This window comes from Geotrypetes seraphini, chromosome 10, assembly GCF_902459505.1.
Source record: "Geotrypetes seraphini chromosome 10, aGeoSer1.1, whole genome shotgun sequence".
NCBI classification, from domain to species: Eukaryota; Metazoa; Chordata; class Amphibia; order Gymnophiona; family Dermophiidae; genus Geotrypetes; species Geotrypetes seraphini.
The window spans coordinates 14,710,282-14,734,215 of NC_047093.1; the positions used below are offsets into that span (position 1 = coordinate 14,710,282).

At 42.1% G+C, this 23,934-nt stretch overlaps 1 protein-coding gene across 1 annotated transcript in view; it reads right to left on the reverse strand.

Annotated features, from left to right (window-relative positions):
• Window positions 1-469: 469 nt before the first annotated feature.
• The window catches only part of GNA13 (G protein subunit alpha 13), a 39,073-nt gene continuing 15,608 nt past the window's right edge, over window positions 470-23,934 (reverse strand). The window contains exons 2-4 of the mRNA XM_033960904.1: window positions 19,987-20,213; window positions 11,429-11,479; window positions 470-6,526 (exon numbers count right to left, since the gene is read on the reverse strand). Coding sequence (XP_033816795.1) covers window positions 5,954-6,526; window positions 11,429-11,479; window positions 19,987-20,213 — 851 coding nt within the window. The 3' untranslated portion in view covers window positions 470-5,953. The remainder of the gene's footprint in view (window positions 6,527-11,428; window positions 11,480-19,986; window positions 20,214-23,934) is intronic.

The window sequence follows — 23,934 nt, forward strand, 5'->3', positions numbered from 1 at the left end:
TGTATTTTGAATTATATTGTTCTTCCACACTTGTGTTTGTTGATCTTGCTCTTTTATATACATCTTTACTTCTATTTGGAATGAACTACCAGTTGACATCAGATCTACTTTTTCCCTTTATGTCATTAGAAAATATCTGAAGACTTTTCTTTTTCAAAAAATTGTTACATAAGTAATTTTATTTGAAGAACCGAGTTGAGCCTCTGTTGTCTGGAGGATGATCCGGTATAGAAACTAAAAGATTGGATTGGGAGAAACTTAGTACAGGAGTAAGTCTTAAAGTCAACACTAACATTTAGAAATATCACTAGCACCTTTTGCACTTGAACTGTAAGAAATGATAAACCATGGTTGTAGCAGTCTTTATAATGTTTATTAAAAGGTCAGTAATTGTTTGTTTGTATTTTTAACACAAAGCAAAAAAAAAAAGGAACATATTTGCAAAATGTATGTACAGAATGGACAACTGAAAGCAACAAAGCTTTATTAGTAGCAAGGTTCTATTAAACCAGAGGATGTTAACACATTTTGCATAATCACTTTTAGAAATAATTTATTGCCAACTGAATGAAAGCAAGAAAATCTACAACCAAATCAAGTTATGCTCTGTCCCTGGAAAGTTTTTAAAGATACATACTGTATGAATAAATCCTAAGTCACAAAACTTTTTATCCAAAACCAATAAAAATGGTTATCTGGGGAGGTTCCTCTGAAGAACATAATGAAAGTCTTCCTATTCACCAACACGAGACTGACTGGATACAGAAACTTTCTCCACGTTATTTACAATAGATTAGTGCCCTCTCCCTTTTACCTCACACAATCAGCTTAAATGGGGCTGGTAGGGATGGTCTTCAGACCATGTTAATGGGCTGGTCAGAGCTATTTAGATTAAGCTAGACTAGGAAAGGAAAATTTGTTTCATCCAATCACATTCATTCCAACACAGAGGAACTATAAATCACAAATAAGTCAACCTAAAAAGGGAGACAAGTCAGAAGCAGTCAGTCAAGTTTGGCAGAGCTACAGAGAAAAGGAAAGTTATCCATCCCCAGAGGAACTCACTTAAAGCTTTAACATAGGTTATTTCCATCACCATACAGTATTAGATAATTCAAAGTCAACTGTTTTCAAACACAAGTTAGCAAAACTTAGAAAAGGCATCTTTTTTACTGTGATATACTGTAATGTCCTAAGAGAACCCTTGTTGGAAACAAAAAATGTTTGAATGCTCTGTTGGCCATTTGAATACGAGAACATTAGTTTGTGCTATTTAGTGTGTGTTATCTGTACATTTATTTTTGGACATAAAAATGATATTGTCTACTTAAGTGGCAATATGAACACTCAGCTCAATAATGCAAACTAAGTACAAAAATAACAAAAAAATGAATGTGTGCCATATTGTAAACAGATTTCTAGTTTATAGACCTGAGCAACTGCAAGCTAAGAGTTATTTCAAACTCTACACTATTTTAACAGTTAAAACAAAAACAGAACAAAAAAATTCACACCTATTACTGGATCAAAAAATTGTCTTGGTACCAAACAGCAACCATAAATTGTACAGTTGTAAAATTTAATTGCAAAAGTTTGCACTCGATGTTAATTACACATCAAATCACAGTGATCATTACTTACTACCCAACAATAATGAATAAAGTTACCACTTCTAGACAGGATGAGGATAAATCTTAAGCATTTTATCCTGCGTTTGCTTTGTAAGTGGCATGACCCCTGCCCTTTTTGTACCACTGGGACTTAGAAAAGACCCAAGCTAAAAAAATGGCAAAATTTTAAAACTGGGATAAACAATGAAGTGAAATCTCATTCCAGATAACTTAGGGCTCCTTTTACGAAGCCGCGTTAGCGGCTTTATCGCATGGAACTTTTTAGCGCACACTAACTCTTGCGCTAGCCGAAAAAATACCGCCTGCTCAAAAGGAGGTGGTAGTGGCTAGCGCAGCTAGCAAATTAGTGCTATTATGCATGTTAAACCGCCAATACGGCTTCATAAAAGGAACCCTTATTCTTAAAAGTCTTGATAATGTATGACAATGAAATTATACTGTGATCAGTAAGACAATAGAGTGAAACATGATGGGAAAAACTAAACCAGGTGGGGGGGTTTTCCCCACAGGGTGTAAACAGACCTTTCCTTGGTTTAATTCTGGGCCTCAATTTCTGACTGCAGTCTTGTCAGTCCTGACTAGATTTTAAGCTTCAAGGAGCGGAGACTGTACTGTGTGTCTAGCACACTACACTATACAAAATGAACCGATGCACAAGTGATTAACACTGAATCAAAAAATTGTAATTGCACCAGCAAGAAAACAAGAAATTGTGTCCTGAGAGTGAGAGAGGCATCCAACAGTTCCATTATAAACTGTTTAAATATTAGACTTTTTGTATATACATAAAGTACTAACAAAATATCTTACAATAGTGGTTCCAAAACGATGTATGCCATGACTTATTTTAAGACCCCCTTCACAATTGTGGCACCCATGGAATGGCTGATGGGGATGCCCAAGCCCTGTCACCTGAAGTGGTCCAGAGGATACGGAGGGCCAGTATCGACAACAGAAGCATGCAGGTAGCATGGAGCAGTGCTTGGGCACATCCACTGGCAAAGGTAGGACCGATTGCTGCCACTAGGGGGTGGCAGGAGGGGAACCCACAAGAGAACCTGTGTGGCCTAGGGGCACCATGAAAAAAATTAAACAGTAAGGATGCCGTGAATTGACAAAGTTTGGGAACCACTGTCTTACAGTATATGTTTTAGATTAGATTAAAAGGGTCACTTTAATGACATAGAAATAAGCAATTTTGAGCCTAATTTTGAGATGAAAACTTTTCAATAAAGGACATAAAATAAGTAACTAACCCACTTTGAGATAAAAGTTCAAACATCTTGGAATTTCGTGTAGGGTGTACATAAAAACCCCCAAATATGTGGCTAAGAAATCACTAGTAAAAACAAGCCATACCATATGTTACCGTCTGAAAGGAAACAGAATTTTGAGCCCCGTCAATAGGTAAATTAAGGCATTTGGTTGGCTTAAGTACCTTTTAAATTATGTGTAAAGTTAATGTCTTGGTTTATAGCTTGACAGCAGAACTTTGTTATCTCTTAAGTAAGGCAACGGGCTACACAATAAGGTATTTATACTTATTAAGGCTACTCGAACATAATAAACCGGATAGGCACTCAAGTCTGATTTTTGGGAAACAGCTACTACATTTAGGTCCAGGCACTGTTAATACACTCCCATGAAGAGGAGTCAAGAGGAAGGTTAGCAATAAAATCACCATCTAAATTTTAGCTGGTTAAATGGACATAAAACTCTGCTGGCAAACGGCTTGATAAATCCAGCATCCTCTGCATTACAACACAAAACTACACAATCTTTCTATTTTTTTCTGCTAACTCACATCATTGTGCTCATTGTCGTTTAAAGCAACATGTAAAACTGTTTTAGAATGAATCAAACACCTTGAGAAAGTGTACAACTGTGACGCACCCCTTATCTATATTGAATACCTTCTAAAAGAATTCTTCATAAAAGAAAGATCAAACAGAAGACTTACATTTTAAGTTACAGTAGCAAACATACAGAGCAGATTTTCACCAGCTTCAGTTCATGCCCTAAAACTAACATCCAATCTGGTAGCTAAGGTTAGTGCCCAATCTTCTAAATGGTCTTTTACAATTTACAAACTGGATAATGAAACATGTTTCTGGTGTCCTCTGTTCAGTAATCTGAATCTTTAAGTCTAGCTGCTTACGGGTAAAGTATAAGCACTCTTGCTCTTTGTGAAATACTTAACAGCATGACATTTGGCTTAACCAGCAGAACAGGAAAAAATGACAGATCAGTCATGGTGCAAATATAACAGAAGGGGGAATCCAAAATCCTTCATTCTATGTTCAATACATCTTTAAAACTATTGGAAAAATTAGTGCCAATGTGTGAACACTACTAAAATGTGTTTTTTTTCCCACAAGGAAAGAAACTAACAAAGACAATTCCCTAATGTAAATATATTAAATAACACGCCAAAACCATGGAATCGTCCTTCTTAACCAACTGCAAGTGTGTTACAGGGACACACCATTTCCCACATGCATAACAGGATTAAGGCAGTTTAAAAGTGAAGGAAACAGTTTGGCTTGTTATCTGCTACCAAAAATGGTACCACCACAAAACAATTCAGATCACTTTTGTCAACCAACTAGCTGCTTGTTCTAAAGCACTCCATCAGTAGGTCACTGAAACACTTGGCAACAAGTTAAACACCTAAAAAAAGTTCTCATACTTAAAACTCAATGGATGAAAGCAGTTCAGAATAAATTTCTCATTCTGGAGCCACTGGCAAGAGCAGGATTTATTTGGCAAGAACACAAAATTTGGCTAGATATGCATTTGTGGCTGGACAAAACCAAATACTGTTTGGTGCGGAGATTCAAATATCTCACAATGGCTGACCACTACAGAAAAACCTCTTAAAATTTTAGGTTTGAAGTCTTTAAATAAAAATCAGGTTCACTAAAACCAAGTCTCCCTTTCAACAGAGCCATAAAAAGCCCAGGGAGGTTTTGGTTATCTTAGCTACAAAAAAAAAAAAAAAAAACCCCACATCAAATCACACTATTTTCTCCTTTTAGCTCCAATAATCTTAACCAGGTTTTTCAGGGAAAAAAACACCCCAAAATCTTGAAAATGGAACATTCGTTTCAGACTTAATACTCATAATCCAACTCAGCATCTAAGTTGTGAACTTAAATGTTAACAATGGAAAAACTGAATTTTCTATCTGAATCAATACCTTTATAACACTTAGCAAGTGGTCATTCCAGGGAAAGTGAGGGTATTTAACCAGCTCTACAATTTCCCGTCTCAAATAGGCAAGCATTTATAAAAAGCAACTTCAAGTAGATAACTTCCAATAATTAACCAATTATCCAAGTGTGCTTTCTCTCTTTCACCTTTAGTATAAAATTACTTTAAAATAAAAACCAAAAAGAAAGCTACAAATGGAGCCTAGAGGTTCCCAGGACAGTGATGGAACACAACAGATCAGAAGGCACTTCCCTTCAGTTGACTATTAGGTAGAATTTGCTTTGAATGCAAGAAGTCTGGAAAATTTCATGTGTTAATTGCAATAGATACTGTACAGATAAATGCAGTTTTGACTTCTAGTGGCAGACTTCAAAAAATGGTATTATAGTATGTGCTCCAATACACCCCCCCCCAAAAAAAAAAACAACTGACATTTCCTTTCAAACATTGTCAAGACATGCTGGAATACAAATTTGTAGTTCTGGCCTTTCCTACCCATTAGATGATCATCTGTCATTAGTTTAAACCAAAACTGCATTCAATGTAAACTTTAAAACATTTAAAAAATCATCACACAAGGAAAACCAAACAGAATTAAAATTTTATGGTTCTCATCTATGCAGACGTTATCTTCCAAATTCCAGTGGAGGGGGGGGGGGATGTAAGGACAAGTAGTGCAGCAAACTTTTAATGTGGTGGAGGACTCAAGTTCAGCATCTGATTTTTCCTATAACCTTTGTATCAGCAATTACAACTTAAATCATCTTAACATAAAATACAAATTAAAAATTTCAGAAGAGGCTTTCTTCGGAAATCTTTTACCTCGGCATATGCCTACAACATTAATCGTCCACCAAACCAGTTCCATAGCTGGGAGAGATGAAAGCTTGAAGCTTCATACTACTAAAAATTTCAGATGGGCTTGAAGTTAAAAGTGGAAGTTAAAAAGCCAGATCTTGAGCAGAAATTGGCATGTTCATCATCAGCCCTTCAGCCAAACACTAAGGCAGCCGCAAGAAAACTGATTTTTCTACTTCTGCTGTAAACAGCTAAAATGTTTTAAGTGAGGAACACATAAGGAAGAGCATTACAACTGAAGTCTGCCCACATCACTGCAGCATAAGCTGTTTGAGGTTGTCATGAAGAATGGTGTCCTTGACGTCACGGAATACCAGGCGGATGTTTTCCGTGTTGATAGCCGTGGTAAAGTGGTGGTAGAGAGGCTTCTGCTGCTGATCCCGGCGCTTGCTGCGGAAGCAATCTACCAGAAATTTTTGGACATCTGACAGGTAGTGGGGATTCCCTTCATACTCTGGGAAGTAGTCCTTGATGCTCACTATTTTTACTTTCTCTTCAAGCAAGTCTGTCTTGTTTAGGAAAAGGATGATGGAGACGTTGCTGAAAACCCTGTTGTTGACTATTGTTTCAAAAATGTTTAGAGACTCTGTAAGACGATTTGTCAGTCGATCCTCCATCAGCACCTGGTCATATTCACTTGAAGACACAAGGAACAGTATTGAAGTTACACTGTCGAAGCACTCAAACCATCGTTTTCGCTCTGATCTTTGACCACCGACATCAACCATCTTGAATGGGACATTTTTGATTTCAAAATCATACTCATGAATTCCTTTGGTGGGTTTTCTGGCTAGCAGAATGTCTTGCTGAGATGGTAGATAATCCTACAAAACACAAAACAATTGTTTCTATACAGTTGTAATCATGGTAACTTCAGCAAATTAAGAAATTTGTTCTCAAAGGTTATTTTGGACAATTAGTGGAGATTCCCTTTTCAGGGGATTTATGGTGGTATAGCTTGAGCTTTGGAAGGATAGAAGGCCAGTGTTTTATGCTGTAAAGATCCAAGAAAGAACCCGGTATGCTATGTATTGCAGGTTAGGTTTTTGGTTTGGGGTTGGGGGGAACTCACTGTTTATATTACCATTGTTTGTGGTAAAGTTAAAAGAAATTGGTTTTTATATTGCCATTCATAGTTTGTAATGCTGTTGTCCTTTATTTTGATAACCATAAAAATTGTTTAAAAATACTAGTTGATAAATGCAATAAACTAGAGATAAATATGAATCAATTTCAACTGACCAGGTTACTAACCTATTTGAGCTTGGCCATTTCCCAGTTTCAAAAGTTCCTAGGGCTCAATGCTCATGATATAGTTTTAAAGACTGTAGTTGAATAAGCAATTAAACAGAATATTGATGATTTTTCAGCTGTCAAGCACCAAAAGCTTAGGTTGGCCTTTGCAATTGTGTGTAAAATCAGTCATGTGTTAGAGCAGTGGTTCTCAGCCAGCGTGTCCCCAAGAGATGGGAAATGTTTGGTGTTTCCTTAACAACCATCATTATCTGCAAGCTGGGAAGACCAGCAATCTCGAGTCAGGTTCTTGAAATCCCAGTAACTGGTCCCTATTTCTGCTTTTCCACTGACTTCAATAACAACTGCTTCCTCCAGCCCCAACTGATCATGTTGAAGGTCTGACGTTTGCTATATAGTTTCTGAGTATTATATTTGTAGGGTTTTGAGTGTGGCTTAACAGTAGCTGACAGTGGAGGAATTTTGTATTACTGTAATTGAGGTGACACCAGAATTTGAAAATATATTTGTTTTGTTGTATGACAAAGTGAAAAGTCTGGGATTGGTGTGTTGCATATAGGATTTTTGATACAGGATAGGAAAATTCATTCTAAACTTATAAACAATGTGACTTCTAGTGTTTGCTGTGTCACATACATTAGATAAAAAGTACAGTATTTGACATGCCTTTCCCACTTCCTCCAGTATAACAGAAACAAATAAATTGACGGCAAATAAAGTTCATATGAGTTCGAATTAGAAAATGTCCAGAGGATACTCTACGATTGTGGAGAGGATGCGGTATACAAACTTAAGGTTTAGTTTAGTTTAGATATGGAGGAACCCCCGCAGATGCTGAAAAAACACGAATACTGTTTTTAGCAGTGGGAGACAGGAGAGGGCAGCCGGAGCGCCAGCGAGTGAAGGAAATCACTCGCGGTATGCTCCAACCGCCTCTTCCTGCACTAAAGTCGGACCTCACCAATCAGGAGCAGGATAGAAGGGTATAGATAGAGTATTACTAGACAGGTCCTGGACCGGATGGGCCACCGCGTGAGTGGACTGCTGGGCATGATGGACCTCTGGTCTGACCCAGCAGAGGCACTGTTTATGTTCTTATGTACTTCTAAATGTCCTGACAATTCATATGTAATCCGCCTTGAACCGCAAGGTAATGGCGGAATATAAATCACTAATGTAATGTAATGTCAGTCCATGCCAACTGTACAAGTGGTCCCCAACTTACCATCTTCAATTTTAATGAAACTTGGCATGTAGATACCCTAACTTATGGCACTAAGCCATGCAAATTTTCAACCCCTAAAACCTGAAATTCATGTAGTAAGAGGTGTCTAGGTAGAGGCCTTAACATTTTTGTACGTGTCATACGAAACAAGTAGGCAACTTCAAGGGCCTCCTGTATACTTTTAAAACCAATAGGAGAAAACATTTTTTCACTCAGACAATAGTTAAGCTCTGGAATGCATTGCCAGAGGATGTAGTAGCAAGAGTAGTTAATATAGCTGGTTTTAAAAAAGGTTTGGACAAGTTCCTACAGGAAAAGTCCAGTCTGCTATTGAGACATACATGGGTGAAGCCACTGCTTGCCCTAGTTCAGTAGCATAAAATATTGCTACTATTTGGATTTTTGCTAGGTACATGATCTGGATTGGCTATTGTGAAGATGGGATTCTGAGCATGAATGCGAACGGCTGTTCTTGTTCTTACGATATGACAGCTTATGAAGCTTCCAGTCCCACAGGAATTGAACCCCGTTACAAAGGAGGGCAAGCAGACCTGATTCAAAGTAATGGCGACACCACCTTCGGTAGAAAGGGTGGTGGAGCCAGACATAGACACTGAATCCTCTGAGAAGAGATATGGGCCCCGACACAACAGAGCCTGGAATTCTGAGACCCACTGTGCAGAGGTGATAGCCACCACACAAACTGCCTTGGGAGTTTGGCTTCTCTAACTGCAGTGCCGAGGACCAAATTAAGGTCCCACTGTGGGAAGGAAGAACGAAATTGGGGATGCAAATGCACCAGGCCACCTCTCCATGCAGAACCAAAGAGATGGCCTTTTGCTTTCCCCCCTAAATTTGATAGTACAGCCACCTGAACTTCAGGGATCTCAACATCAGCCCCTGATCTGGATTGTGCTGAAGAAAAACAAATTAGGATCCCAGAAAAAGAGACTGTTCCCACACACCAGGTCTCACACACCAGACCCCGACATAAGCTAGGGATTTAAAGGATTTCCTAGAGTAAAACAGCATAGATGTCTCTGCAGGGGAATACCTATGGTTCTCTAAACAGCGTCTCTCAGTGGCCATACTGTAAGACAAAAGGGATCCAGATCTTCCATTTCTACCAGTCCCTGCCTGAGAAGATCTTGACTTCTGGGAAGAGAAAGGGGATTCTTTACTAGAAGGTCAATCGGATCCCACTGCAGCTCCTTGTGACCCAGGGCAAGTCACTTATGCCTCCATTGCTCCAAGTACTGAACTCAGAATGTGAGCCCACTAGAGGAAGAAAAAAAAAAAAGTACAGTCAAACCTCAGTTTGCGAGTGTTTTGCAAGACGAGCAAAACATTCTCGCAAACCGAGTGTTGACTTGATTTGTGAGCACCGCCCCCCCCCCCCCCAAGAACTGGCATTGCTCCCCCTGCGCGTGAACTGGCACTCCCCATCTGGCACGCAGCCCACAGGACGTGCTGGTGCAAGAAGTTCCTGCCTCTTGCCTGGGCCTTGAGCATCTGCGCATGCTCAAGGCCTTCTGGTTCTTGCTCTCTCCGAGATTCCCGAATATAAACTGAGACACCCATTTTTGGGGCCAATTTTTATATTCGAGTATATACGGTAGATTTTTTTCTAGTCTTTCCCCTTTAACCATAAAGTTCTTTGAACACATTCAAATAGATGGGCTCAGAGTATATACAGTCAAAGTCCATGCCGGAATTGTTATATATATGGATAAGTAGGCAAATACATGCAAATCTGTTGACACAGTTATCTGTACTAGACCTACTGATCCATTTACATATTCTCCCACTAAATTTATTCTGGGAATTACACATCGGGGAAAGTAAATAACAAGACTACAAACATCTGAATTCTAAATCTCTTTGGGCCTACGAATTTCGCAGGATTATTCAGCAGCATTTCCTCCTCAAGTTATCTGGACAAACAAACAAAAAAGGGTAAACAACTGAATAGAATACATTTTGGCTTGTGGTTATATTTTAATTCATCATTTATCAGTTAATTTCAAAACATTCTATACATGAGGCATTATGTGTAAGAACTGATATTTAAAACTGGTTGAAAATCATTAACAGAATTTAGGGCAGTGAGTGAAGAGAAGCAGTTCTGCTGGTAGAACAGGGACACCTCATGCACAGTACAATGGTTTCTGTAAACCTGCATCATGTGAATCACTTTTATAATTAAAGCCTTTGACCACATTAACGCCACTTTCCCTTAATATTTATATTCCCTCCCACTGCAACCCTCCCTTTGCCTTCTTTTAAATGCTTTTGTGCCCTTCAATTGCACGAAGATTTGCAACTATACTCGAATATAAGACGATCCGAATAAAAGTCGAGGTACCCTCCCCCCCCCCCAAAAAAGGAGGAAAAAAGGTTGACTCAAATATAAGCCCAGGGGGGGTTAATATTCATGTGCCCTGCCAGGATCTGCACCCTGTCCACCCTCCCTGCCAGGCTATGCACCCTGTCCCACCTTCCTGCAGGCCTCCACCGAGCCTGCGCTTGTCCTTGTTGACCCTGGGCAAGTCATTCAGTCCTCCATAGCCCCAGGTACATTAGATAGATTGTGAGCCCACCGGGACAGCTAGGGAAAATACTTGAGTACCTGATCGTAAAACCGTAATTGTAGCTTCATTATCCGTTTAGATAACCTTGATAGGCGGTATATAAAAACCTAATAAACTTGAAACTTGGTGGTCCAGTGGTAGGCTGGGATCCCTCCCGTCTCTGACAATTTTTTTTAATCTCCTCCCACCTCCCCTCGTGTACGTTTTTGAATCCCTGGTGGACCAGTGGTGTACTGGGCAGGAGTGAGCTTTCTGCATTCCTGCTCGGCCTTGAGCTACTCCCTGAATGGCTGCCACCAGTTTTCACAAGTCCCGTGATAACTGGTGGCAGCCATTCAGCGAGTGGCTCAGTGTCAGACCTAAGTGCAAAAAAGTCACTCCTGCCTGGTATACCGCTGGACCGCAAGAACTCGTGACAGCCATTCAGGGAGGGGCTCAGCGTGGGGCAGGAGTGCGGAAAGCTCACTCCTGCCAAAAATCTCATCTTATATTCAAGTATATATGGTAGTATCTATGGTGTAAAGCACACACAAATATACAGGATTTAATACTATAAAAAAAACTTTAGCTGGAAAACAACACACTGAATTTTACATTTATAAACACATTAACAAGACAAACCTCCAATAATATAAATAGAAAAAGACTGAACTCACTCGCTCTCCAAGTTTATCCAAATTGTCCAGGAAATATTTTACAGATTCCCCCTGTAAAAAATAAAATAAATAATAATACATATTGATGGAACAGTACCTGCAAACAAAAAATACTTATTCTTGATACAACAGACCTGGGTTATGCAGTCCTACGTTTCCTATACTTATTTTAGGAGGAGCATGAAAAAAATGCAGCCTCTGAAAACTCAATTGAAATAATTGTATTGTTTTTCCACAGGATGGAAAGTCTGAAAATTCTGACTATCAGTCTATGAAAACACAGCCTTGATAGTTATTTCATCACATGCTGCCATGTTTCATGTTTCTATGTACCAGTATTCAAGCTTGTGTTGTATTCTTCAGACATTTCATTAGAGAATGACTCGGGGACAAATTTTTCCCCATCCCTGCGAGTTTTGTCGCTGCCCCTGTCCCATTCCAGTAGGCTCCGTTTCAACTGCACACGCTTTGAACACTTATGATTTTAAAGTGTTTGAGGCTTATGCAGATGAGGTCAGAGCTTGCAGGACAGGGACATGAAAGGAACTCATGGGGATGGGAAAATGAGTTCCTGCAGGGACGGGGAAAAATTTGTCCCTGTGTCATTCTAAACATTCCATATCTTATAACATTTCTTTCAAGAAAAAAGGATTGTCCAGCTGTCAAGCTAAGAATTTTACAATTTGTAATTCAAACATAGCACAGTTCTGTTACATTACAGAAAAAGCAAATGGTACACAGCCTTGCCCAGTCAAATAACAGGAAGATGTATAAAGATAGCATCCATATACTGTACCTTGAGGCTGGAACTAGTGAAGCTTGAAGAATGGTCTGAAATTTGGCAGCTAAGATTTAATGCTAAGAAATGTAAGGTCATGCATTTGGGCTACAAAAACTCAAAGGAACAATATAGTTTAGGGGGTGAAGAACTTATGTGCACGGCAGAAGAGTGGGATTTGGGTGTGATTGTAGCCAAACAGGTTGAAAAGGTGACGTGAATGCTAGAAGGATGCTAGGGTGCATAGGAAGAGGTATGGTCAGTAGGAAAAAGGAGGTATTGATGCCCCTGTATAAGACTCTGGTGAGACCTCATTTAGAATATTGTGTACAATTCTGGAGGCTGGATGGAGTCAGCCCAGAGGAAGGCAACTAAAATGGTGTGTGGTCTTCGTCATAAGGCATATGGGGACAGCCTTAAAATTCTCAATATGTATACTTTGGAGGAAAGGCTCTGGAACAAGAGGGCATAGGATGAAGTTAAGAGGAGATAGACTCAAGAGTGCTGTATGTACTCAATATAAGCCAAGATTTTTGATCAAAAAAAAAAAAAAGCCCAAAAATGGGAGTCTTGGCTTATATTCGGGTCTGCATCCACCAGCCCCCCTTCCCAGACCTGTTGTAGGCCTCCGCCAGGCATGCCTTAAGACCTGATGGGCTGGGACAGGAGGGACCCCTCCTGCCTCGGCCAACTGTGACAACTTTTACCTCCCTCCCACCTCCCCCATGTACCTTTCAATGTTACATACAATAAATGGGCCATGCTCAGATTTCGCGGAGAGAAAGTCTATCCAAACTCTTTTCCTCACCCTTAAAATGATCTGCCAACAGAAGAGGAAGATGAGGGTCCACCCACTGAAGTAGAACAACAACCATACCTGGCAACTGAGTACATCACCTACTGCCCAAGCTGTAGAGAAATACCCCCATCATAATACTGAATGAAAGGACCCTCAGCGGCAGTCCGGAAGAATGGTCTGAAGCTCCAGAAAGGTAGCCTGACAACGCTCAAGAGTAGAAGAATGAACAAGTACTGAGTCGCCTCTTAAGACCAGACTCCTGGAGCTGAGGATGGAAGGCACCGAGCCCCCCAACCCGACAGCCCGGGATGTTTGGTGGCCATGAGCTAGTCCAGAAAAGACAGAGGCATGCCTTTGAAAAAAGAAATCTCGCTGAGCCACCAAATCATACAGAGCGATACTTGAGGAGCCTACCAAATAATTGGAGCCCTGAGATACCGGGAACCACTGGAACAAAAGCGACTGCTATAGCGGCATAATGGGAAAGCAAACCGAAGTTCCCAGTGGAGTCAGCAACATGGATCCTATAACCTGTACAGAATCCCATACTTTGGGTCATGGTGACCAAAGAAGGATGCAAACCTGAGACTGTGACCCATCGCCCTAGTCTTGGGAAGAAACACATTTCTCTCCTATATGAATAAAAAATCTCTCCGATATACCTATAAATAGTACAGGAGAAAAGAGCGCTGAGGAAAAGAAACCACCCTTTTCTTGTCAGTCAAATGGCCCGACTGGAAGACGTCCGAATCAAGAAGTCAGTCAAGAAGAAATAGATGAATCACCTGGTAGCGCCAAAACGGTACCACTGCCCACATTTTCTAAAATGTTCTTGAAGCCTTGGGTAGGTAAAATGGCATGTGCCAAAATCGAAAGTGCTGCTCAAAGAGAGGCAAGCAAACCTAGTGCTGTTCGGAGTCCATAGGGAAAATGTAAATATTCTCCCAGTTTTTCTGCAGAAATGTGTAACCCTGAGAAACTAATTCAGCAGAATGGGATCCAGCCAGCCCAATGCCCCCGTCTTGGGCACCATGCAGTAAGTGGAACAACGTCCCTTAGTTCCCGAAGAACTACAAGAACTGCCTTGAGGACCAGTAACACTGAAAAGGGAAACACAAAACATAGAGACACCAAGAACAAACTGGAAACCTGAGGAGGATGCAAAGTTGCAAGCATCCTGAAAAATCTTCACAGCCCCCTGACCTGACATTATAGCATCTTCTCCCTCATGAGAAAGTCTGAAGAGTCATTGGAAGAAGTCAAGATCCCCTCAGAATGAAGTGCAGAAGGTCAGAGAATGGCAGGATGAGAACTGTAGGATCTGCAAGAAGATTCTCCTAGGAAAAATCAAGTTTCGCAATGTAAAGAGGAATATACTGGAACCATGAAAACAGTACTAACTCCATGCAACATGAGCGAAATACGTACGTCCTTTAAAGTGAATACGTACTAGACTCAATCAAGATGCTGCATCTAACGCCCCGTGGAAAACAACAGCATCCTTACAGGTATCGGACAAAGCTCACATCGCTAATGAGAGCTTCAGGGATGAGGCTAACAGCCAAATAGCGCGTGATCCTCCGCGGTTTGATAGAATAGGTAACTGGCTCCTGGTTAAAAGGAGCTGTACAGCCCTTCCTGTCTGGTCGGGGGGCCCGTCTAGCATGTGCCATGAGAAAATGGCGACAGGAGAAACCAGCGTGATAAGCATGGAAATCTGAAGTCCAGGCCCCCTCAGAAATAGAGAAAGAGAGTCCTGGCTATAGGAAGATGCGAAGTGTCATTATGCTCATAGAGACAGCCCGAACTTGGAATCTATTTGTACTACCTTTAGGCATATATATCCTGTGCCACTACTAGACACATGCAGCTCAGCACAGAGGCCCAAATAAAGACAGTTACCAACAGACAAAGGCTCAATCTGCAGGGACCCCAAGCGAGACAATGAGATACCTGTGTGAAATACAGGGCACTATCTTACTGCTGATCTCACCGTGCCGTGAGTTGCCGTTATGTCGCCCCAGTCCGGAGACAAACCTAGTACAGGTCAGAGTCTCTCTGGTAAACCCCTTGAGTGCAAACCCCAGAGTCCGATTAAACAAGCAGCTTCCTTCAAGGGAGTACAGCAGGAACACAGACATACACATATAAATCTGCCCAAGCTTGTCCCAAAGCTGGTGAAACACATACAACTTGTCTGAACCGGAAAGGAGAGAAGCCCCGGCATACCCTGACCAAAGTCAGCTGGAAACAAACTATTGGAACGCTGCAGCTCTCCTGCCATCGCCGGAGACCCAAGTGCACGCCTGATTCTCGCTGACACGTGGCCACTGCATCAACGCTCCTAGAAACATAGTCAGATTCAAGCCCCGCAAAATTTACCCTGCCGCGGCTTGCATAGAAAGAAAATCAGACTCGGGGAATAACCAGAAGAACGGCCCACAACGCCGGAAAAAACATGTTCCATCTCATGCTCGCTGCTATAAACCGGCACCTGCACAATCAGCTGCACATGGCCGTGACAAACACCGATGAAAGAGAGCCTCAGAATAAACAGGACTACTACTGCTGCACTGAAACCCAACAATGAGAACAAGTGCGAGCATGAAATCGCACCGCTACTGCCGCGCTGTAACCAACAAGGAAACCAAGCGCGTGCATGCAAAGGGCGGGAAGTCCCAGCTCCCTCCACGGATTTCTAGTCATAAAACTTAGCCTCAATAAAATATCAATTCCTTAAACATATGTTGAGCGAACCCACATTACTAAGACTCCCAAACAGAACTTGAAGTTCAAGCAACAGTAAAACAACACAGACATACTCACAAGCTTGTTGTTAGGGCTGGTTGAAGCCAGTTAAAGCTGGTTGAGCAGCAGTAACAGAGCAGAATGTAGCTGTAACTGTGGTCTCTCTTTTTTTTTTTTACAGAGAAGGGAAAGAAGAAAAAAATTGAGACCCAGTCAGACCCTCTAGCAATAGAGGGAGGGTGAGGCAGGGACCTCGGGGGACCCAGGTGTAATCCCTAAAGCCGGCACCGTTCAGCCGGACACCCCTGTCTCACTGAAGAGAAAATCTCAACAGGAGAAATAGCATTGCCAGCTCACTGAAGAGAAACCTCAACAGGAGAAAATAAAGTTCCAGTCACAGCCAGAATTCAGGAGCTAGTTGAATAGCGACCATTTCCTGCTGGGAGATAGAGAATACTGGAGATACAGGAGGAGTGCCAGCCAATGGGACCACCTGTTAATCAGTTTCTCTATCTCCGCCTGCTGGTAGATGTGTGCTATCCCATTGGTCTCTGGATTCATCTGCTGCTGTTGCTAGGGAAAATTGCATTTGCAACCATGAGTAACCTAAGACAAATCTGAAAAAACTTTAACAATTAACAATTCAAACTCTTGGTACAAGTGCTAATCCTAGGACTCCTGGACTACTGTAACATCCTATACCTGTCAAACCCAACCAACATGCTAAATACAGCTCTTAGACTGATTTACTTCCTGAAAAAAATATGACCTCATTACCACCGCTTTCTGAGCTTCACACTGGCTCCCAGTACAAGCACGTATACAATACAAATTCTACTGCACTCTATTCAAAGCCCTAAATGGAAACGGACCAAGCTATCTGAGCAACCGCCTAATCAGGAAAAACACATCCAGACCAAGGAGAACTCATGCATACTTTACCCACCCCCCAATCAAAATGTATATAAAGCAAAAAAAATATACGATGGACTATTAGCCACCAAAGCAGCAAAAGTAGACCGCCACCTCTCCAATCTGCTGACTATAACGCCCAACTACAAAACATTCAGGAAAGAACTTAAAACCTTTCTATTCAAGAAATTTGTAAAATGATCTCCTGATCGACCCTCCACAGATCCCGACACATCTATTAACTATGTATTCTCCCTGGAAATACCCAGTCCAACTCTTATTGTAAACCACCTAGAACTGAAAGGTATTGGCAGGATAGAAGACACCAATGTAATGTAATGGTATTACCATTTCATAGTCCTATTTACTTCTGGATAGCCAGATGACCAGTAACAACTTGAGCAATATAAAAAGTGACTTTTCAAAAATTAACCTGTGAAAACATACAAAGTAGGTGTGCTTTCTATTTTAGTCTAAGCTGTGAATGAGCAGACTAGACCGACATTAAGCTCCTTATGTCATTATGTTTCTATAAATGTTTGTACCACATGGCATGGAAGGTGATTCAGTTGAGCATGTGGCTGTTGGTCAGGCAACTACCCTTTTCTTTGGGCGGTATGTAGTTGCTGAGCACATCAGTGGCTTTGGTAGCGCTATAGGCTAGTGACAACTCTGATTACACACAAGCTTGCTTAATGGACTAACTTGGTTGAAAATTTAGCAATGCTTAACTCTTGACACCTATTCCATGATTTCAAAACTATGTACAGTGGTGCCTCACACAACGAACTTAATCCGTTCCAGGAGCAAGTTTGTTATGTGAAACGTTCGTTTTGTGAAACACGTTTTCCCATAAGAATACATGTAAAACAAAATAATTCGTTCTGCAGCCCTGTTTTCCCATAAGAATACATATAAAAGAAAATAATTCGTTCTGCAGCCCTACATTTCCCTCCCTCCACCTCACCTTATATGCAGAGTTTGCCAGCTTTCTTTTTCACCCAGCCGCACGCTTTCAAAAAGCTGTGCACGCGCAGCTGCTGAAGTTGATCAATGTTCTCTTCTCCTGCAACTTCCGGTTTCCGGTTGCGTCAGAGGAGAAGATTGAACAACAGAGCATGCGCGCATGTGCTGCTCTTTGAAAGTGTGTGGCTGGCCGAAAAAGAAAGCCGGAAAACTCGGCATCTAAGGTAAGGTGGAGGGAGATGATGGAACACTGCATTCAGACAGGAGGGTGCTGCTGTTCCCGGCTTCGGCGAGAGTAGTTCCGCCCCCCCCCCGGGCCCCTCGGGCGACTTCGTTGTGTGAAACGAAGTTCGTTATAGGGAGCAAGACAAAAAGTTCGTTATGCGCAGCGTTCGCTGTACGAGGCGTCCGTTATGCGAGGCACCACTGTATCAGAACAGGGCCAAGAAGCATTTGAGTGATTTCAGTAGTACAGTTTTGGAAACTTGTTTAAGAAGGCACAAGCAGTTTTTGTCAGTCATTGAAGAAATACACTGCACCGTCACCAACTTTAAGCTACATAATATGTATAGATAATTAGGAGGTTTAAAGAACTCCTATTTGGTTGGTTTATACAATCCTAGACATTATTTTATGGATCATACCTTCAGGGCTGACAGATATAAATTGATTTAGCTCACCATTAGCACTGGGATTCATAGGATTTTTTTTTTTTTTAACTACATATGAGCCAACCTAATCCACTTTTTTTGGAAAACAAATCAAATCTGTGAGTCATAAGATCTACAGGCCAAAATTTGTACAATGCCACCACGGAACAACGCAATAGCAATGTTACTTACCGTAACAGTTGTTATCCAGGGACAGCTCGCAGCTATTCTCACGTTCTTTTAGATCTTACTTTTCCGTATCGGGGCTCCGTTGGATCACGTCACCCATTAGTGAGAATATCTGCCTGCTTGTCCTGGGATAACAAATATTTTCCTCAGAAGAAATGCAAAACAGTTTAGAAATTGAAAAGTTGACCATATTTTGATGTTAATGTATGACAACACTATGGAAACTTCCATGACCTTTGACCCTTATTTTCAGGCACTGTTTGCTTGCATTGAAAAACAAAACCAACTTTTTCAGGGGGTCTGAAATATGCTCTAATATAAAGTTTGTTTGAAAATGTTTCCAGAATATTCTTTTTTATAAGCACTGGTTAAAAATACCCAATTTTTGATATTTTTTGAAAAAACACAAACTACCCTGAAATTATAAAGCAACAATATTAGCTAATAAGTTGAAATTGTATATTTGACAACAAAGTCATGTCACAAAATAACAGACAAAATTTTACAGGGTTAGCTTCATTATTACAGGAGTCACAGAAAGATAAACTTTGAACTTTTTTGGCCCACTTTGAGGCTTTTTACGTACCTCAGTTTCAAAAAATGAAAATCTGCATTAGTTCCATTGAATAGATGTAAAACACTGTATAAGATTGCCAAGTTTCATTGGTTTTGCTTCAATGGCCAAGGAAATATTTTGACTCAAAGTTGCCAACATTGTGCATGGATACTGTACACGGTCATAGTATGGTATCAAATAAAGAGCTATATTCCACTGGCTGATCTTAAACTTTACTAGAGTTCGTTTGGGTCATGTAAGATTCAGCATACAAAGTTTCATCAAAATCTGTAATTGTGAGCTTGGGAGCCCTAGACCACTTGACACAGAATGACCCTATTACATTTTACTGTTTTTATTTAAAACCATTTGTAATCCAATCATCTTAAGCACAAAATACATACGACATAACCTTCACTCAAACTTTCTCCCCTACTGTAGTCAACTAACTAGAAACAGAGAGCATGTGCAAAGAAGTTTTACTCTCTCTGAAATAAGTACAGGCAATCCCTAGGTTAAGAATGAGTTACGTTTTTAAAGCTGTTCTTAACTTGGATTTGTATGTAACTCAGAACTTGTAGATTTTAAGATTCTTTCTGCTTCCCTCTGCTCCCAGCTGACAAAGGGACAAACAGTGTTCCCTCTAAGGTACAGCATGCGCACCCACACACTATTCTTAATGCTGTCATGCATTATTCTTGAATCTGCTATAGGAGAAGTAGTGTAGGAGTCTAGGCCACTGGAAATACTGCTCAGTGAAATAAAAAAAAGCCGTAAATGCGTTCTTAAGTACGAGTCATACTTAAGTCTGGCATCTGTAACTCGGGACTACCTGTAGGTGCTTTGGGGAAAAATAATGCTGACAGGCAGGGTTATATATATTTTGTTATTTTAGAATACCCAACAATTAAAAGGTTACATGTAATATGTAAACACAGCCCTGTATAATCAATATCTTACCAGCTGAAATTCTCTGCGTCTGTCATAGGCATGCTGAATACCACTGTCTGCCCATAATGCTCTAATCGATGGAAGATACTGTGAAAAAACTTCTGGCTCCACTAATCCCTGTATTGCCATAGTTGACCGAGTGTCAAATGCCATCATTACTTCCCCGTGCTTCTGACTGGAGGGAGTTCCCCATGGAATGTGCAGTTTCTCACGCGCATCGACAAGTACACGCACACCTGAATAAAAATAAAAAATAAAAAAGTGTAATTTAAGTATCTCATTTCGGTTTGCATATTACTACTTCTCAGTTCAATGCTACAGATATATTCAAGAAGGCCCGTGCTTAAAGTGAACTGCTGACTTATGAACGCAGAGTTTTCTCAAAATCCTTCCCGCAATGCTCGGCATCTTTATTTCACTCACCACCGTGGTCTATCAGCCTGATCAATTTAGTGCTTCCAGAACACAACCCCTCCACTGAGGACCAGCTCTGAATTGGTGCCATGCTTTTAGCTGATTTTGTGACAGCAGAGTTCCACAACTCCCTCTCAATTCAACACTTGTAAGTCTTCCCAGCATTTTATTTTCCCCATTTGGCACAAAATAAAATGCTTGTAATGTGCCACACACAGAAACATAAGTGTGTTAACTGGAGAAAATATATTGGTATTATCTTATATATACTTTGTAGAAGAAGGCGTAGCCTAGCAGTTGCAGCCCAAAATAGCAGGATTTAATCTTGCAGTGCTTCCTGGAAGGCATTATGTAACCTACACAGAACAGAGGTTATGGTATAAGCTTGAGTAGCGGTCAAATAAATCAACTGGATCTACTGGAAAGCACAGATGGCAACAGCTGTCACAAGGAGTCAGAGTTGGAGACAATTTTGGGTACCTGGAGTCAGAGTCATGGGTACCAGAAACTGAGGAGTCGGAGTCAAAGGATTTATTTACCGACTTCATAGCCCTGGTTATAAAGCAATGTTACTTACCGTAACAGTTGTTATCCAGGGACAGCAGGCAGCTATTCTCACTTGTGGGTGATGTCATCCGACAGAGCCCCGATACGGACATCTTGCAAGCATGTCTTGCTTGAAGAAACTCAGAAGTTTCGAGATGCCCGCACCGCGCATGCGCCAGTGCCTTCCCGCCCGATGCTCCGGGCGTGTCTCCTCAGTTCAGGTAGCTAGCAGAGAAGCCAAACCAGGGGAGGTGGGTGGGACGTGAGAATAGCTGCCTGCTGTCCCTGGATAACAACTGTTACGGTAAGTAACATTGCTTTATCCCAGGACAAGCAGGCAGGTATTCTCACTAGTGGGTGACCTCCAAGCTAACCTCAATGGGATGGTGGGAGAGTTGGCAACTTAGGAGAATAAATTTTGTAACACCGTTTGGCCAAACTGTCCATCCCTTCTGGAGAAAGTATCCAGACAATAATGAGAGGTGAATGTATGAACCAAGGACCAAGCGGCAGCCTTACAAATCTCCTCAATCGGTGTCGATCTGAGGAAGGCTACAGAGGCTGCCATTGCTCTGACCTTATGGGCTGTGACCTTACAGGGAAGGGGTAATCCAGCCTGGGCATAGCAGAAAGAGATACAAGCCGCCATCCAGTTGAAGATGGTGCGCTTCGATACAGGTCGTCCCAACTTGTTTGGATCAAAGGAGACGAAAAGTTGAGGAGCAGTTCTGTGTGGTTTGGTGCGATCCAAGTAGAAAGCCAAAGCACGTTTACAGTCCAGAGTGTGAAGAGCTGATTCTCCAGGATGAGAATGAGGCTTTGGAAAGAACACTGGAAGCACAATGGATTGGTTGAGGTGAAATTCAGAGACCACTTTAGGCAGGAATTTCGGGTGAGTGCGGAGGACCACCTTGTCATGATGGAAAACAGTGAAAGGTGGGTCCGCCACCAAGGCCTGAAGCTCACTGATCCTGCGAGCAGATGTGAGGGCCACCAGAAAAACCACTTTCCAAGTGAGAAACTTTAGTGGAGCCTTGCTCAGAGGCTCAAAAGGAGGTTTCATAAGCTGAGAAAGGACAACATTTAGATCCCAAACCACTGGAGGCGGTTTGAGAGGAGAATTGACATGAAAAAGTCCTTTCATAAATCTGGAAACCACAGGATGAGAAGAGAGAGGTTTCCCTTGTAGAGGCTGATGGAAAGCCGCAATAGCACTCAGGTGGACTCGTATAGATGTCAACTTGAGACCGGACTGAGACAAGTGTAGAAGATAATCCAACACAGAGGATAGGGAGGCTCGTTGAGGCTCCTTAGAATTGGAAATACACCATGAAGAAAATCTAGTCCATTTCTGGGAGTAGCATTGACGAGTAGCAGGCTTCCTGGAAGCCTCCAAGACATCCCTCACCGCCTGGGAAAACTGGTGGGGAGTAATGTTGAGAGGAACCAAGCTGTCAGGTGGAGAGACTGCAGGTTGGGATGAAGTAGAGATCCCTGATGCTGAGTAAGCAGTGAAGGAAACACTGGAAGAAGGAATGGCTCCCTGCTGCTGAGTTGAAGTAGAAGGGAGAACCAAGGTTGCCTGGGCCACCGAGGAGCTATTAGAATCATGGTGGCTTGGTCTGATTTCAACTTGACCAGAGTCTTCTGAATGAGAGGAAATGGAGGAAACGCATACAGAAATCGATTCCCCCAATCCAGCAGAAAGGCATCTGCCTCGAGTCGATGAGGAGTGTAGATCCTGGAGCAAAACTGAGGCAGCTTGAAGTTGCGGGGAGTCGCAAAGAGGTCTATTTGAGGCGTCCCCCAATGTGCAAATATCTGATGAAGGGGGTTGGAATGGAGAGTCCATTCATGAGGCTGGAGGAGACGACTCAAGTTGTCTGCCAAGACATTGTCCTTCCCCTGAATGTAGACAGCCTTGAGGAAGGCATTGTGGCGAACTGCCCAATCCCAGACTCTGAGAGCTTCCTGGCAGAGGGAGGCCGATCCCGTGCCCCCCTGCTTATTCACATAATACATGGCGACCTGGTTGTCTGTACGGATGAGGACCACCATGTCGTGAAGCAGATGTTGAAAAGCTCGAAGAGCATAGAAGATGGCTCTGAGCTCCAGAAGATTGATCTGATGGAGGCGGTCCGCACTGGTCCAGAATCCCTGAGTGCGAAGCCCATCCAGATGAGCCCCCCAGGCATAGGTCGAGGAATCGGTTGTGAGAACCTTCTGATGAGGAGGAGTGTGAAACAGCAAACCTCTGGATAGATTCGAAGAGGTCATCCACCAAAGTAGAGACTGCCGAAGAGCAGGAGTGACTATGATGTGTCGAGCCAACGGGTCTGACACTTGAGTCCATTGAGAAGCTAGGGTCCACTGAGGAATTCTGAGATGGAGCCTGGCAAAGGGTGTCACATGCACTGTAGAGGCCATGTGGCCCAGGAGGACCATCATGTGTCTCGCTGAGATGGACTGGCGAGAAGACACAGACTGGCAGAGACGAAGAAGAGCATCCATGCACTGAGGAGGAAGGAATGCTCGAAGCTGAATGGTGTCCAGTACCGCCCCGATGAAGGGAAGGGACTGGGTAGGCTGCAGATGAGATTTGGGAAAATTGATCTCGAAGCCCAGGCTCTGCAGGAAGCAGATCGTTGTCAAGGTCGCCGAAATGACCTTTGGAGCTGACGAGGCCTTGATGAGCCAGTCGTCGAGGTATGGAAATACCTGAAGACCCATGTTCCGGAGTGCAGCGGCCACCACCACCAGACACTTTGTGAAGACTCTGGGAGACGAGGACAGGCCGAATGGAAGCACCCGATACTGCAGATGTAGATGTCCCACCCGAAATCTGAGGAACTTGCGGGAGGCCGGATGAATGGGAATGTGAGTGTAGGCCTCCTTGAGATCCAGAGAGCATAACCAGTCGTTCTGCTCGAGGAGAGGGTAGAGAGAAGCAAGTGTCAGCATGCGAAACCTCTCTCTGACTAGGAATTTGTTGAGGGC